This window comes from Phascolarctos cinereus, unplaced genomic scaffold (assembly GCF_003287225.1).
Source record: "Phascolarctos cinereus isolate Bilbo 61053 unplaced genomic scaffold, phaCin_HiC Scaffold_726;HRSCAF=1367, whole genome shotgun sequence".
Lineage (NCBI taxonomy): Eukaryota > Metazoa > Chordata > Mammalia > Diprotodontia > Phascolarctidae > Phascolarctos > Phascolarctos cinereus.
The window spans coordinates 185,822,220-185,840,355 of NW_027556098.1; the positions used below are offsets into that span (position 1 = coordinate 185,822,220).

At 37.1% G+C, this 18,136-nt stretch overlaps 1 protein-coding gene across 1 annotated transcript in view; it reads right to left on the bottom strand.

Annotated features, from left to right (window-relative positions):
• The window catches only part of CCDC150 (coiled-coil domain containing 150), a 120,808-nt gene that overhangs the window by 59,514 nt on the left and 43,158 nt on the right, over positions 1 to 18,136 (bottom strand). Inside the window, exons 14-15 of the mRNA XM_020993626.2 lie at positions 17,966 to 18,049; positions 3,325 to 3,432 (exon numbers count right to left, since the gene is read on the bottom strand). Of these exons, the coding sequence (XP_020849285.1) occupies positions 3,325 to 3,432; positions 17,966 to 18,049 (192 nt within the window). The remainder of the gene's footprint in view (positions 1 to 3,324; positions 3,433 to 17,965; positions 18,050 to 18,136) is intronic.

An 18,136-nucleotide genomic window follows, 5' to 3' on the forward strand; every position in this document is an offset into this window, starting at 1 on the left:
CAGATGAGAACGAAGTTCAAGTATTGCCCATCCCCCCTTCCTACTTTTTAAAATTGACTTCTTGTATCGACTTCCATATCCTGATTATACAAAATAATTTTCCCTATCCTTCCTCTCCTTCTCCTCCCTGCAATATATTACTATTCTCCCTTTCCATTCCTCTTTTAAGATCATCAAGATATAACAAAACCACTCACAGGCCCTCTGTCTAATTAGACTTCCTCTATAACCCTTGATGATGAATAGAACTATGAGGGAATTTATTGAATTATCTCCCTATATTAGAATGCAAACAGTTTATCTTTCTTTAGCCCTCATGATTGTTTACTCATGTTTACCTTTCTATATTTCTTATGATTATTATGTATGTACTCAAAGTTTCTATGTAACTCTGGTCTATTTTTTAATCAGGAATACTTGGAATTCCTCTATTTCATTAAAGGTGTATTTATCCTCCCATAACAACATATTTAGTTTTGCTAGGTAAATTATACTTATTTGTAACCCTATATCCTTTGCCTTCTGGAATATCATATTCCAAACTTTCCATTCCTCTGTAGTATGACTACTAAATCATGTGTGAGCCTTATGACAGCTTCTTGGTACTTTCTGGCTGTTTGAAGTAATTTTTCTTTGATTTGGAAGCTCTGAATTTTAACTATAATGTTCCTAGGAGTTTTCATTTGGGGGTTCTTTTGGGAGGTGACTGGTAGATCTTTCTATTTCCACTTTGCCCTCTGGTTCTAAAAGACCTGGGAAGTTTTCATTTAAGATTTCATGAAATATAATGTCTAGACTCTTTTTTATAGTGATGGCTTTCAGGTAGTGCAATGATTTTTAAATTTTTGCTCTTTGATATATTTTCCAGGTTAGATGTTTTTGCTATGAGATACCTCACATTTTTTTTTAAATTTTTCCAGTATTTTGACTTTGTTTTAATATTTCTTATTGTCTTATGGAGTCAGTGGCTTCTTTTTGGTCCATTCTAATTTTCAAGGAGTTTGTTGCTTGGCAAGTTTTTGCGTCCCTTATGTACCTTTCCAATTCTTTCTTCCATACCTCTCACTTCTTTTTAAAATTTTTTCTTTAGTGTTCTCATTTCATTTATAAAAAGCATCCTAACTCTTTTTTCTGCTTGCTTCATCTCTTTCAGGAATTCTGGCTGAACCTGTGTCCAAACTATATTTTTCTTTGAGGCTTTACTTATAGATATTTTGGAATCTTCGTCTAGGTGTGTGTCTTGAGGGCCCTGTTGTCATAATAGTTTTTTTATGGGGGGATTAATTTTTGTTGTTTGCTCATTCTTCCAACCTACTTCTTGACTTCAGATTTTGTCAGGGCTGGGCTCTGTGAACTACAAGAGAGAATGTTTGGGCTGGTCTTGCTGCTGCTTTCTTGGGATATTGAGTGTTGTGTTATTCCAGGAATGATCCCAGGGATGGCTCAGGCTGGGGATCTGCAAGTTTTTAGTGCTCCCAAAATGGTCTGATTCAGGGAAAAGTCTGATTTGTGCCCTGATGCACAAATCTGCAAGTTCCTGAACTGGGTTCATGTCTGAGTCAAGGCCTGTAAACTTGTCCCATTTCCACTAGACTACTGTAGGATTCAGCCAGTATTAACCAGCTGAAAAGTTCTGCTGTTTCATAGTAATAAAACTGCATGCTCTACTTTGGCCTGGGATTCCTGCTGCTAAAGATTTCAGAATGAACTGGAAACTGGAACTAAGACCTTGTTCCACCCCAGGAGTATGAACCATATAGATTCTATTTGTTTTTGAATCTGCTCATTGCTCAATACACAGCCTCAGGCCTGTGACCTCACCAAGGAATGACACCCCTAGGTTCAGGTCCCCTCCTCAGTAAGTTCTGGATTTGTGACCTGGAAGTGGGTAGTAAGGGACAGAGCTGCCAGTCTGCACCTATTTCTGAGCTCTATACTAGTTTAAGCTTACCTGTGCTTGACTTGGGACCTCATCTTGTCTTGGTACTCTATTTCTCCCTGTGTTGTAATGCTTCATAAAGTCATTACAAATCATTGCAGAACTCCTACCTATTTCTCTATACTGACACAATATACAAAAATGACTGATTTTTTTTCCTTGTCTTTCCTAATCAAGACTCAGTCTGACGCATTTTTTTATATGTTTGGAGGAGTTGTGGCAGCAAACTCAGCTGTACTTTCTGCTACTCTGTAATCTTGGATCTGCCTCTTTTATATATACTTTCTTTACATATTTGGTAGCTTATTATCTATGTATTTATTTCCCTACAATAGAATGTAAGCTCCTTAAGGGCAAGGACTTTTATTTTTATATGCAAGCACCTAATGCCTGGCATACAAGTAAAATGCTTTGCTGAATTGAACAAATCTGTGACTTAGGGAGTACAAGTATTATTATTATTTCCATTTTACAGATGAGGAAATTGAGATCTAAAGAAATTATTTAACCAAAGTCACACAGCTAAAGGTGTCAGAGGAAGAACTTGTTCAATATTTTTCCCCTGTATATTGAAATGTCTGGTTAGTACTTTTGTGTTCACTGAAGATTGTCATTTGCTTTAGCTTGAAACCCATTACTGGAGGTGTTTTTCCCACTAATTATTTAAAAAATCTTCACCATGTTATCCTTGTGTTGATTTTTTCTTTCTTGTAGAGAAAAACAATATATGACCTAGTATGAAACAGTCCTTTGTTAATAGGGCTCTGGATTTTTCTCTGTCTAGGGTCATGTAAATTCAATGTATTTACAAAGAAAATGTCTAAGTCAAATAAGCTTTAAGTTTTTCTTCTTTTGAGGGTCCAATAAAGCTGCTATATGACTTAACCAAAAGGATATATTTGTATAGGGGCAGCTAGGTGGTGCAGTGGATAGGTCAACGGCCCTTGAGTCAGGAGGACCCGAATTCAAATTTGACCTCAGACACATAATACTCACTAGCTGTATGACTCTAGGCAAGTCACTTAACCCCAACTGCCTCACACAAAAAAAAAGGACATATTTGTATTAATGGCTATTTGTATTTTAATTTAAGAACAAAGACTATTGAGGTTAAACTTCCAATATGCATGACCTATTTATGTGTTGGTATATTTAATAGGTTTGCAAAAAATCAGTGTACTTATTTTTATACCTCCTTTAGCTGAGCTTCTGTTTTTTGTAGGTTTATCTTATTTTCAGTGAGTTCTGAGTTTGTCTACAACAAAAAAAATTTTTGAATGGCATTAGGTGCTAGCACATCGATTTCACTGGAAGAGTGTGAGATCAGTCTATTAAGAGATAATTATACTATAGCAACTACCTAACTTTCCAAGCACTAATCATACCTGAGCATATTTTGTCTCCAGGGCTTTATTCAACTTGCGTAGTTCGTCATTCTCTGAACGTGCATCAGCAAGAGAGTTTATTTCTTTTTGTAGCTGTTTAACTTTTGTCTAGAGGGAAATAGAAAAAAAAAGGTATCATAAACATCATGAACCCTCAACTTCTACCAAAAAAAGAGGCTGAATAGAAAGAGAAAGAAGTTGAAAATGAGAAATCAAGCTGAAGGGGCTGGGAACATATGGAGAATCCTTGATATTTTCACAAAATTGATGTATTTTTATAATACATGAAAATAACTTAGATTTTTATAGTTTGTCATAAGTTTAACTTGATGCCACTTACATATTCACATTTTAAAATGAGATTTTTATAGGACATTTCTCTACTTCAACAGACTTGTGTAAGTAATATTTTGGAAATCTAGAGTAGGTGATTATAAATGCCAATGTCTGCAAAATAGACAAAAACAAGTTATGGGTCTGTACTTATTTCACCTCATGATATACAGGTATAAGATTTCTGAGTAGTCTTTAAGCCTTTTTTGCCTATTTTGTTCCTTGATTTCAAATCATATTTTCCTTTATTTCTGGTTTCACACTGAAGTCACCTAATATCAAGGTATATTGTTGATTTGATTTAGAAGATCTTATTGAGTTCTTCATATAACTTATTTATTATCCTCTGTAATGGATACTTATACTGGATACTTATACATAAGCTATACTTATTTTTTATGGTGGTGTGTATGCTTTAGGTTATCATGACCTCTAAAAGTTGAGATAACAAAATTATTTTCTTGTTACCTTTGGGAACATCATGGAACCAACTCTACCAACTTCTTTACTTATCTCTTCAAAGAACTGACAGTTCATCTTCCATTTAGTTGTGAAATGTTTAATATCTTTGGATTTTATTTATAGTAAAATGTCCAATAATTATATAGATCAATTCTGCAGTAGTATGTCAATATGACAGTCTTTGCTCTGATAGAGGCAACACGTTGAAACAGTTTTATTAATTACCCTTGGACAGTCTTTAAAAGTGTGATACTTGGTATCTTCTACTTCCTTTTCCGCTTCTATGCTATTATGGAAGCAGAAGGGAGCCTTAAAAGATTGAGGTCAATTTTGCATTTTTGTTCTATTTCATGGCTCCATATGGCTAAAAAATAACTACTACCCAGTGGCCAACCTGCTTATACCTGAGTAAGCTGACGTTCAAACAGGCTAGTTCTTTGACAAAAAGGCTAAACCTAATGCCTTTCAAGCTTAGCAGGACCTGCCAAAGCTTGTGTTCCATTGGTACAGCCTGCAAGAAGCCCAGGCTTAATGCCACAATAAAGCATCAGAGCTGAACTTTAGTCAAGTGACTACTTCATCTGAGAAGAGAAATGGAAGATGTCTGTAGCAAATAACACAACATCACAAAAAATGACTACATTTTTAGTGATAGGAAGTCATTGGTTGTAGATGTAACATGTTTGTGTGCAGTCAGAATGTTGGACTATTATCTGGTTAGACAAATATAAAAATAACCAATTAATAAGCATTTATTAAGCATGTCCTAGATACCAGGCATTGTGCTAGGCAATAAGGATACAAACAATCTCTATTCTTGAGGAATTTGCATATTCTAACAGATTAGAAAAAAGGATCAAGAAGAGAAGGTGTCACTAAAGCACCAAGCTGACCCAACCTGTCAATTCCTAAAAATGAGAAATTGATAAAGTATAGATATTTTCTTTTACTAGTATTTTCCCCTAGAAGCTGATGCCAAACCTCCAGCACTTACATCCACCCTCTGTCTTTGAATATCCCAAAAGGACAGGTCCATGGCCCCCATTTCCAGAACAATTCAGAAATTAACAGCTTGTTTTGTGCTTGATGCACAAATTTCCAAATGGAAATCCAGATCTGGAGAGATTAAACCAATGAGGTAAACTAAAAAAAACAAACCTTTTACTAAATATAAACTTGGTTGTTGTCCTTTGTTCTCAAAGAAGATCAAAATGGCAACACCATGTTAGAGTCAAGTTACAGTGTGTCTGACTGTGGCTGATCAGACCAACAATGAGCTTGGAATGCTCTACCACAGGTCAGGCATAAATAGTACATGTGAACATTTGGGGTGGATTCCCTAAATCTGCACATCTCGAGTTTATTTTGAGCTACTTCAATTCTGCTTTGTTCATAGAACACAGCACCTTCTCTAATGACAGCACGCCCTGCTGGGTGGTTCTGTGCCAATGTCTTCTACGTCACACAATTAATTCCAATTTTCTTAAGAGAAACCTTGAGAGTGTCCTTGTGTCACTTTCTGACCACCATGTGAGAGCTTGCCCTATGTGAGCTCTCCACAAAAGTCTTTTTGGCAAGCATGTGTTTGGCATTCGAACAATGTGACCATCCCATTAGAGTTGTACTCTCTTAAGCAGAGTTTGAATGCCTGGCAGTTTAGTTCAGAAAGGATCTCAATGTCTGGTATCTTATCCTGCCAGGTGATCTTCCGAATCTTGCTAAGACAATTCAAATGGAAGTGATTCAGTTTCCTAGCATGATGCTGGTCCAGGTTTCACAGGCATACAGCAATGAGGTCAGCACAACAGATCTGTAGACCTTCAATCTGGTAGTCAGTCTATAAGATTTCTGTCTCACACTTTCCTTCAGAGTCTCCCAAACACTGAGCTACCTCTGGCAATGGGTGTACCAACCTCATTATCAACGTGTACATCCCTGGAAAGTATACTGCTAAGGTAAGAGAACTTATTTACAGTATTCAAAATTTCTCCATATGCTGTAACTGATGGTTTCACATATGGACGGTGTGGTGCTGGCTGATGGAGCACCTGTGTTTTCTTGGTGTTAATTGTTAGGCCAAAATTAGCACAAGCAACAGAGAACTGATCCATACTTTGTTGCATCTCAGCTTCAGACGCTGCATGGAGTACACAATCATCTGCAAACAAAAAATCATCCACCAATACTCTCTCCACTTTAATCTTGGCTTTCGGCCTTTTCAAGTTGAAGAATTTACCACAGTAAGGTAGCTGACTGACCTTGATGCTACGCTTGTCCTCATTAAAGGCATTTGACAACACGGCTAAAAACACCATACTGAAAAGCATGGGAGCAAGCACACAGCCTTGTTTCTTTCCATTCATGACTGAGAAAGCATGAAAGCATCATCCATTAACCAGAACCTGGGCAAGAATGCCACTGTAAAATTGATATACCATACTGATGAACTTCTTCAGACAACCAAATTTTGATACAATTTTCTGTAAGCCCTCACAACTGACAGCATCAAAGGCCTTGGTCAGATCTACATTGTGTACAGACCTCTGTTCTGCTCCTGGCATTTCTCCTGGAGTTTCTGGGCAGCAAACACCATCTCGACTGTTCCTCAGCCCTTTCTGAAGCCATACTGGCTTCATCTGATCATCTTCCAGGTGAAGGATCAACCTATTAAGGAGTTCTCTGGAAAGAATCTTGCCAGCAATGACTAAGAGAGAGACCTCTTTGTGATTGTCACAGGACAATCTATTTCTTTTACCTTTATAGAGATGGACAATGGAAGTGTCCTTGAACTCCTTGGGGATAACCTCCTCTTACCATATAACCTGGAAAAGTTCAGTCAACTTTTGTATGAGCAATGGACCCCTTACACACACCTCGTAAATCTCAGCTAGAATAGAATTAGCACCAGATGCTTTGTCACAAGAAAGGAACCTGATGGCATTCAAAACCTGTTCTTCAGTTGTCAATTCAGCTAGGGAGGGATTGACTTCAACCTGAGGTAAATGGTCAATGGCTTCAGCGTTGATTGCTGATGGTCTGTTGAGAACACTATGGAAATATTCAGTCCATCTCTCTAGGATCACTTCCTTATCACTAATCAATGTGGCTCCATCAGCACTGATTAGCTGAGATGCACCATAGATCTTTGGCCCATAAATAGCCTTCAGGGCATCATAAAAGTGCTTTGAATTGTTATTATCAGCATAAAACTGAATTTCATCTGCCTTCTTATTGAGCCAAGAATCCCACATTTCTCTAAGCTTTGCTTGTACTTTACTTTTGATGGAGTGAAATGCTACCTTCTTAGGGATGGATGAACTATCCTGCTGGTAAACCCTGCAGAGTTCTTGTTTTTCATTTAGCAGCTTCTGAATTTCCCCATCATTTTCGTCAAATTAGTCTTGATGTTTGCAAGTGTTCTGACCCAGATGAGCAAATGCAGTGCTGTTCACCAAATCTCTGAAAGCTGCCCACTCCTTTTTTGCTCCACTGTTGCCAACTGTGTGTTACCTCAACTTTCCCTCCAAGTTAGCAACAAGCTGTTCCCACTCAGAGAAAGGCTCTAACCTGTTGACATTAATTCTTCTGGTAGTCATTTTGCCTTGGGGCCATCACTTTTGTTGAATATGGACATTCAGCTTGGAAAGGATAAGTCTATGATCAATTTAGCACTCGTACCACACATTGCCTTTGTTACTCTGACATCCTGTCTTTCTCTTCTCTTTATAATCACATAGTCTATTAAATGCCAATGTTTGCTGTAAGGGTGCATCTACAAAGTTTTATTGTGCTTAGGTAAATAGAAGACAGTGTTGGTGATGAGAAGGTCATGAGATGCAAAAGTTTTCAGTAGTAAGTGACCATTGCTGCTGCTGTTTTCAACTTCATTCCTCCCAAGGACTCCTTGCCATGTCTGGTAGTCTGAGCCTACTCTATCATTAAAGTCACCCAGAATTATAAGCCTGTCCTTTTTTGGCACATTGATGGTAAGGGTCTCCAGGTCTTCATACAATTTTTATTTGACCTCATCAGCGTTTGTCATGGTGGGAGCATAGGCACTGATGATGATGGCATGGCTTTTCCCTGCAAGTGGCAATTGCATTGTCACGAGCCTGTCTTTCACTCCTTTTGGTAGGCATACAAGCTTGTTGACTAGATTGGTTTTGATTGCAAAACCTACACCAGCTTCATGGCACTCCCCTTCACTGTGGCTATCCCAGGAAAAACATGTGTTCAGCTCTGACTTCAGTAAGCTGGCTTTCATTTATCAACCTTATTTCACTCAGGGCTGCTATTTGGATGTGATACCTGCTGAGTTCTCTCACAATAAGAGCTGTTCGTTTTTCAGGTCTATTGGATTTTGTGTTGTCTATAAATGTGTGCACATTCCACGTGCCGATGGTGAGTGGAATCATCTTTGCAGAAGTTTTTGCATATTTTTTTCTGTTTTGACTACAGGGTGGGATCCCCACCTGCCATGGTAATCAGGCCAGGACTGTGTAAGCAGATAATTTTTAGGGTAACTTTTCTAGTAGGAGGTGTACAGTGCAATGCTTAAAAGGTTGCTCACACACCCAGAAGGCTGGTGAATCCCACTGCTACCTCCAGTGAGAAGATGACCCTATGGTCTGGGTTGCCTGCGTGCAAGGTTGTGACTACAGTTCCAAGTGTATCCATACCTGCTGCTTCGTCCCTTGCCTGACACCACAGGACTTTGAGATAGGTAAAAATGGTAAAATGGTATGGATGATGTCTTCTGATTTGTACATAAGCTGGATAAAGTGAGGCAGAATTGCATAGTCATTGGCCTTGCTCTCCCTTCCAGAGTCATCACAGTCCAGGGGCAGGACAGAGTCAAGATGATTGGTGATGGCTTGAGATACAGTGGATGTCCTTGGTGTCTTTGATGTCTAACCATCTGATGTCTAATCAGCTCTAAGCTCTCCACTGAGCCTGCTTCAGCTGCTTCATGGCCACTGGAACAAATTGTTCTCATTCACCCATTCCACCAGGGGAAGTCTTCACATGCTTGGGGATAGACATCCCCCTAACTCACCAACGGTTTGGTTACCCTCAATCTGGTTTAGACAATCTGCCAAAACAGTTTACTGGGTGCGGCTGCTGTGCATTCCACAGTTTCTTGGAGCCACAGGTGAGAGGTGGATCAGGGGATACAACAGATGGAAAGCAGCCCTCACACCAGAGGTACTAGTCTTCACTGAAGACACCCTATACCCCACTAAACATAAACAAACACAAAGCAAAGATATACAAACATTCAACAAGTATATATAGGTGCAGCTCTCCAGAGCCCAGCTAGGGAGACATATTCAGGTTAATATATCAACAAAAGCCTGGCAGGGAAAAACAATCTGTCAAATCTAGAGAGCCACCCTCCCTTCATAATACTGGTTAATATAAAATTCCTCCAAAGGCGGACTTTAATGCATATAGCCTTTCCCTGCTTTACAACTAAAGACTATGCTTGAACATGAAATCATAGATATAATGCAGTCTAATCAGCCCTTAAAGGTCTAAGGCCTGGGCAAAACAAGTAAGACAAGGCCTTCTTTCCACATATTCCTTCTCCTTGTCCTCACTGGAAATTTTAACTACCCTGCCCTGTATCACTGTGTGCTGTCTGCTATTATCTACAAATCATTTACTGTTCTAGCCTCCTTCACTACCAGGACCCAATTAGATAAGCTTTGCTGTCACTGAAAAGACTACTATACCAGTATATTGGCTAAGACCATGGTCACATCCTAAGCTTGCACTGGAATTGTGAGAAAGGAACTGTAGAGTGAAGTGACCCTGTGATTCTCAGGACTGAGTCCTGCACTACAGAATGTGGAAATCATTATCAGTCCTCTTGGTTCTATCATCAACTTATTTCCTGGGCTATGATAGAGAGGGATAGAAGTACAAAGTGACTGTTGACATATACTCCCTGGGATCAGCAACCTCCTTCATGACCAGAACATTTACAACAACACATATATATGTCCCTTTCTCTTATCAAATGAGTAAACTAATCAAGTGATATTTTTCCTATCTCGTGTCTAATGAATCCTACCTCCCATGTATTAATACCTGTAATTCAGAGTACAGAGATCCTGAGGCCATCTTTTATCATCAGCAAGACAAGTAGAACCCCCACATTTCAACTCTTGCTACCTCAGTCCCTGATGTCAAACGTGAAAAAGTGGTAGTGGCCATTGGAAAGAATGGCTAGATCTGACTAAATATACTCAAATCTGTGATCTCAGTGATTTAGGAGTTCTCTCCAAAGATTCAGATTGCAGCCCATCAATGACTACCTATCCCATGTGTTTTTTGTTCATAGTGTCTCAAAACTTCAACATAGCTGGCATGCTAGAGGTCTTTCTTGCTTTCTCCTGATATCATGAGGGTAACAGTGTATGGTTCCACTTGTCACTCTTGCTCTTGCCACATGTCCAACCTATCTACTCTTCCTATCACATTATTATTTTATATTTGATAGATTTGTTCAAATCTGAGAGAAACATCAAAATCTCTAGCTAATACTATGTTACTATGCCATCTTGTAGTTAAATTAATTTTTTCCTTTATGAATCCAGAGCTATGGCATTAGGAGCATATACATATTACATATTTGTTTGCTGTCTGTGGTTCCTCTCAGAATAAAGTAATTTCTTTGTTATCTTTATTTTGTAAATTTTTGTTTTTGCTTTGTCTGATACCATGATTACAACTCTTATTTTTTTTGGATACACAAGAAGCATGTAAATTTTGTTCCAGCATCTCATTTTTATTCTGTGGATGTCTTTACTTTTTTAGGTAAGTTTCTTGAAAGTAAGAGATTACAGGGTATTGTTTTCTTATTCAATTTGTCATCTTCATTTTATTGGATCGTTTAATCCATTTACATATAAAGCTATGAGTTAGGTTTATATTTCCTCCAATTTTCTCTAATTATTCTAATTAAGGCAATCTATTCTCTCTTCCTCTCACTCTCAAGTCCCACCTCCTTATTTGTCTTTTCCCTTAGTTTTTAAGTTTTGCTTAACTTATTCATTCCTTTTCCTTTCTTTTATTTAGTTATCTGCTTCTCCCTTTTTTCTCTCAGCTAAGCAGTTAATTAAAATCTTTACTCTCTTGCCTACTTCAACTTCTTTTGTTAGTTTTTTTTTTCATTTTCAGCACCTTCTTCTAACAGTCCATTATCCTCATTTTCTTCCTTAATTTTCTTTCCCTTCTGTTTATTGTCAACTTTTATTCTTCTGTCATGGTAGTTAAATTTATTTATTTTCTTCTTTAATGTTTGTGTTCCTCATAGAAGCAAAGCTTCTAAAGTCCTATTTTTAGTTACCTCTTCTAAATAATTTCATAGATCTTATCACCTTTCCATTTTTCCATTTTGTCCAACTCTTACAAGTATCTTTCCTGTAGTAGACAGAATATTTGTATGGCCTCATGGTAGAAATTTCCTTGTGTCCTTAATCACACGGTCCATTTCAACCCTCTCTCCGCTCTCCCATGATCATACTATTGCCCATTTGCCATGAAATCTCTCTGAATCAATGCCTTCTCACTCTTCTGAATGCTGGTTGTTTGAGAACCACAGATTCTTCTTCTCCTGAGGCAGGATACTGTCACTGGAAGCACAAAACTCTCTCAAAGGTAATCTCTTGAGCACCATACCCCTGTAGGTTTATATAGTAAAGCTCCTGTCTCCTATTACAGAATATATTTCTCCTTCCATAAAAGTGCTCTTCAATGAGACTAACTCCCACTAGTGAATTAAGATTTAACCCTTTCTTTCCCCTCATTTCAATCCCTCCTTTTACCAGTTCACCTTTTATGACAGACTCTTTTCTTGAGAGACTATAGGTGTTCTTTTCCTTTCACTATTTACCAATGACATGCCAAGGATACCACATTCATTCTTCTCAATCTTCTCTTTCCCCTTCCCCTTTTATGGACTCTTCTATTTTGTTGTTTAGTCCCACCAAAAAAACAGATTCAACTGTAAGAGAGGGCAATTAGTCAAGATATTTTTAGTCCATAGTGTTTCAGGCCTGTTCTTGCACCATTATTTTTCCTATTTAAGTTCCCCTTTCATCTTTAACCCTTTGGGTACTTTTAGAAAGAAATCTTTAACTGGTACCTCTGTTGTTACTTCTGTTGTGATTTTAACATTATAGGTGTCTTTCTCTTTCTACTTTTTTTTTTTATTTTTCCTTTTAATAGTTTCTAAAGGTGTGGGGCATTGCCCAATTGGAACTGGCCAGTTGGGTCCCCAGTGGGGCAGCTACTACTTCAGATAGATTGTTATTTGTCTTTTGTTTTCCATGAGGACCAATGACATCAGGAAAGTCAGGTGATGTCTCTTGACTTGCAACTGAATTGGATTTAAGTGAGGCAGGGCTGAGGGTCTTCCCCTCCCAAATTGATTTTTTTTTTAACTAGGCAAAAGAGATCATTCTTTGCTTCATTTCTTAACTTAGCCTTAATCATTGAATGGGCATTACCTCAGACAAACTGAGACCTGGGAGAGATTTTAACTTAAAAAGGCCAAGGTCTCCCACTGCATCTGGGGCCATCTCCAGTTGTCCTGATCTGCATCTTGCCACTGGACCCAGATGGCTCCAGAGGAGAGAGCAGGGCTGATGACTCTGTACAGCCCTGCCTCACTTAAATCCAATTCACTTGCAAGTCAAGACAGCATCCTCCTCATGTCACTGGTCTTCTTCAAAAACGAAGGACAAAGAACAAACAAGAGATGGGTTAATTTACTTTGTTAATTGTTTCCCAGGTAGCTGTATTTATTCACCTTTTTGTGATTTGTTGTCTGGGGCATTTACAAATTGAATAATTTCCTCTTGTCTGTTTTTTCTTTTTTTTGTAGGAATATTTCAAATGCTTCTCTTTTATTGAACATCCATCATTTTTCATTCATGATTTAGTACACTTTTATAGGTTATGTAATGTTGGGTTGCATCAAGGTCTTTTGCATTTTGGAATATGTTATTCCGTTACATTCTGCAGGTTTTAGTGGGTGTAGAATACTCTCATGCTATTTAAATTCCCTTCTCTTTACATTTGAATGTCTGGTTGCTTGCAGAAATGAAATTGTTAAATTTAATCAATATATGCCTTGAAATTTTAAGCACCAGTTGTTTGTTTTTTGTTTCTGGAGATAGTCTATGGATTCTTTTGATTGACACTTGTTTTCTCTATAGTTCTGGACAGTTTTCTTGTTTTACTTCTTGCATTGTGGGGTTTTTTTGACTTGTCATGTTATGTGAAGACTATGATCCTCGTTGTTTCTACACGTCTTGTCTTTGAGTTCAATGTGTTTGTCTTACATACAGAACATGTTTTTTAACAATGCAAACTGCTTCTTTCCTCCCAAATTGTCCTTCACTTAAGTAATTTGTATTACCAATCAGGTTTTCTTTCTTTTACTTTTCTGGAAAAACTGACCACTCTAGATTCAAGTATTTCTACTTTGCTATTATTTTTGCTGGGCAGGCCTTAATTTCTGCCATCTGTTCTCTTTTAAAATTCTGCTTTAAAGATTCTTATTTCTTTCTTGAATCATCTGGAAATATCCTGCTATGATTCAATGTTTTTTGGGAATCCACAGGGTCCTCTGCCCAATCAGGTGTTGATTCAATTTTCTTTGTTTTGCAATTTTTATTTAGAGATGTTTGGGTTTGTATAGGTGTTTTTAATATATTTCCTTTTGGTTTATCTGATTGAGCTCTAGTTTATAACTGATTTGTTTTTCTCCCAATATCTTTGGTAATTTTAGTCTTTTTTCCTGATATTTTCCTATTGCTCATTTTCTGATTCTTTCCCCTTTGACTGTGAATTTCTCCAGAGGCTAGAACAAATAGCTAGCTCAGCTCACATTGGGACAGTCACCTTTTAAAAAACAAAAACAAAAATCAGTCTCAAGTGACTTTTGGGGAAGCACCAAAACTGACCCCTGTTGGATGCTAGTCCCCTTTCCTTCAGGCTTGGTGCAGCCCCACACACTTGCCTGCATCCTATCCCAGTTTCCTCTTTTCTTTAGTTCCCTGTTTGAGCGCTGCTCCAAGGAGCTACTGTCCCAGGCAGAGCTCACTTCCATTTTCCTATCTCCTCCTCTTCAATAAGAGATGGGCAGAGTTGAGGTCTGCTACTAGTCGTCACTGCATGGTGGAATGAGTGTAGGGGCAGACTATGCTGACCGCCAATAGTAGCAGCAAGAAAATTGCTGAATGGATCCCAGAGCACAAGTTGGTAGGATAGGTTGTGCCATACTACCAGAGAATGGTAGTGAAGGAGGGCAGGGCAAGTGAGCCTTCTGGGGATTAGCCTTCTCTGATATAAATCAGGTTATTACACTGTTAGGCTTCTTAGTGTTTTAGCCTACTGAGAAAGCTACAATTGCTTTATCTTGTGTACATAATTCCTCAGTTTGGGAGTTTTGAAAGCTTGTGAGAGCTGGACAAAATATCTAGTCCTTCATCCAGAAGTGGAAGAAAGATTTTTTTAAATAGGTAATGAGTGTTCCAGTACCTCATACTTGTTGATGATCTTGTGCTGACTGGAGCAAGCTGCATAATATTACAAAGTATCTACAAGATTCTCTGTAATTCATAGCATGCACAGTTACTCCATAGCTACTAAAGAGATCTCACTAACAATCCACACAGAAAAACCAAAATGGATTAGGAATGCCAGTTGTCTAGGCAATGATATGAAGTTGGATAAACAGCCCATTAAACTATCTTTCAGTATGTAAATATCTTAGGCACTGCCGATGGATAATGAGCTAGACCCAGAATAGACAAGGAGGAAGAGAATGGGATTGATTGCACTGGGGAAACTACGTAGTATTTTCAACAATCAGAAGCTTTTTAATGACATAAATGCTGCTCTTTAAACATCATTATTCTTCTGTTGATGCTATATAGCTACAGATTATGATGAACCACAATTTCAGAAAAGCAAAATTGCCAATGACACAAAGGCAAACTTGACTATTCTTTCACAATGTATTATTTTTGTGGGTTCTAAAGTGGGAAAAAACCCCCAATAGCTAACTCTATTAGATAATGGGCAGTAAACAATTTTTAGTTTACCTAATTTCTCAAAATGTGTTTCTCATGGTTTATAAACAAATAATGCCCTGTATCATTGTGGAAATACAAAAAGCCTATAGCAATATAAACAGTCTTTCTCTAAATTATCTTTTTCCTCAATTCAGATTTTAATTTGAATTAAACTCATTTACTGTATAATGGAAGTCAGAGCAATAGCTGCTGACATGACTGTGGGTATGAAAAGCATATTCTTAAATTCTGATAATTTCAAAGTGCTATTTTTTCCTTTTACCTAACACTTTACTTGAACCCCTAAAACAATAACAATCAATGCTGTGCCAAATTTTATATTATCCATTTTCAATTCAATACTAAAAGGTTTCTTTTATAATATGTGTAGTATACCAATTAAAACAGCATTCAAAATTATTGCTTTTTTAAGGATTCTATATATGGATTTTCCTTTAATATTTCCTCTAATTAGCCAATTATCTCTTATATTTAAGACAGTTTATTTCCCAAAGTTCTGAGTATCCTCAGCCCACATTTCTTTACAGTGGTAAAATCAATAAATTTAAAAATTACTCACATTCTAATGACTATCTTATATTATTTTAATATTCTAAAATTTTTCTTTTACAAATATGCCTGGCTAACAAGTGGTATGTATTTTATTTTAAATTAATAGATGGATTAATAGATTTATATTCTAGATGAGATAACTTATTTGTAAAACAGCTTATCTTTAAAGCCACTCACTTATTTTTTAATTTTTAAAAAAAATTTAGAATTTTATTTTTTCCCAGTTACATGTAAAAACAATTTTTAACATTCATTTTTAAAATTTTCTCTCCCTCCTTCCTTCCTTTCATTGAGAAACTAAGGAATTTGATATAGGTTATACCTGTCTTATCATGCAAAATATATTTTCATATTGGTCATGTTGTAAAAGAAAATATAAATTAAAAAAAACCTAAGAAAAATAAAGAAAGTAAATGAAAGTATGCTTCGATCTGTATTCAGACTCCATCAGTTCTTTCTCTGGGGATGGATAGCAGTTTTCATCTTAAGTTTTTCAGAGTTGTCTTGGATCACTGTATTCCTGAGAACAGCCAGATCATTCACAGTTTCGATCATCTTACAATATTGCTGTTTCTGTGTACAATGTTCTCCTGGTTCTGTTCATTTCACTCTGCATCAGTTCATATAAATCTTTCCACTTTTTCTGAGAGCATCCTTCTCCTTGTTCTTGTAGCACAACAGTATTCTATCACAATCATATACCATAGCTTGTTCAGCCATTCTCCAATTGATCGGTATCTCTCCAACTTCCAATTCTTTGCCACCAGAAAAGAGCTTTTATAGATATTTTGTACATGTAGGTCCTTTTCATTTTTGTTTTTTATCTCTTTTTGGACACAGAACTAGTAGTTTTGCTGGATAAAAGGGTATATATGTATGGTTTTATAGCCCTTTGGGCACAGTTAGTTCCAAATTATTCTATGTAATGGTTGAATCAGTCAGTTCACAACTTCACCAACAGTGCATTAATATCTCAATTTTCCCACATCTTCTCCAACATTGTCATGTTCCTTTTCTGTCAAATCAGCCAATCTGATAGGTGTGAGGTGATACCTCAGAATAAAATTACCCACTTTAAAGAGTGGTTATGAGGAAATAATTTTTTAAATCTTAAAGTGTTATATAAATGTGAGCTATTATCATTATTCTTCCCCTTGACTTGCCTATTTCTGTTAAGGGTTCCATTATTCTTCTAGTCATTAAGTTTCACAACTTAGATGTTCTTGACTAGTCACTCTCACTAATCCTAGGCCAATCAATTCCCAAGACTCATCAAGGCTTCCTTTACAACATCTCTGGCATATATTCCCTCTCCTCCATCATATCACAACCACTCTAGTTTAGATCCTCATCACCTGCCTCAGAATTTTATAATAACCTCCAAACATCTTCCATTTAACTGCCAAATTGATATTCCTAAGCTACAGATCTGTCAGTTCTCTTTTCTTTTTTTCAGTTTTTTCTTTTCTTTCTTTTTTTTTCCTTTTCTTTTTTGCCCAGTTCTCTTCTCAAGAAGCTTTCAGTTCTCTTTTCAAGAATGCCTCTGGTGTTTGAAGTCCTTCTTAATCTGGCTCCAATTTATCTTTCCAGGACAATTACATATTACTTATCCTCACATACTCCATGTTCCATTCAAATTTGTCCACCTAGGTTTCCCTGTACAAGGCATTCCATCGCTTACCTCCATAAATGCTCTTCTTTAGCTTTGACTCCTGGAATCATTAGCTCCCTTCAAGACTCAGTACAATTCCCTGTCCTTCAAAAGGCCTTTCCTAATTCCCCCAGTTGTTGGTGTCTCTTTTCCCTCCAACTACTATATGAAGGTATACACCATATACAACAGCAGGATGTAATTCCTTAAGGGCAAGGTTGCTTTTGCTTTTATATTTGTATTCTTAGCACCTGCACAATGTCTAGTATATAAGAAACCTAATAAATGCTTGTTGAATAAGTGAACGAATGCCAAATCCATTCCATCCATACTAGATTACAATTCCTAGAGCTATTTTTATTGGGAAAGTACTATATTAAATTTTTTTTAAATCAAGCAAAGAACAAGAGGTTCTCTATATTTTCTGTGAAAATTATTGAAAAACTGAAAACTTTACAGCTGGATTTAATTAGCTTGCATACAGAGAAAAAAATACTTAATGAAAACAACCAAAGTTTGAGAAATCTTGTACCTGGAGCTTCCCCTTCTCATAGGACAGTTTATTCTTACTATCAGTAATTTTTCCCAGGACCTTCTTCACCTGCTGCTGGGTATGCTGGTAAAATAAGCAAAGACATGTATATCTAAGGCTAGAAAGTTGAAACTACATATTCATAGTTTAAAGAATATAAAAAGGGACCTC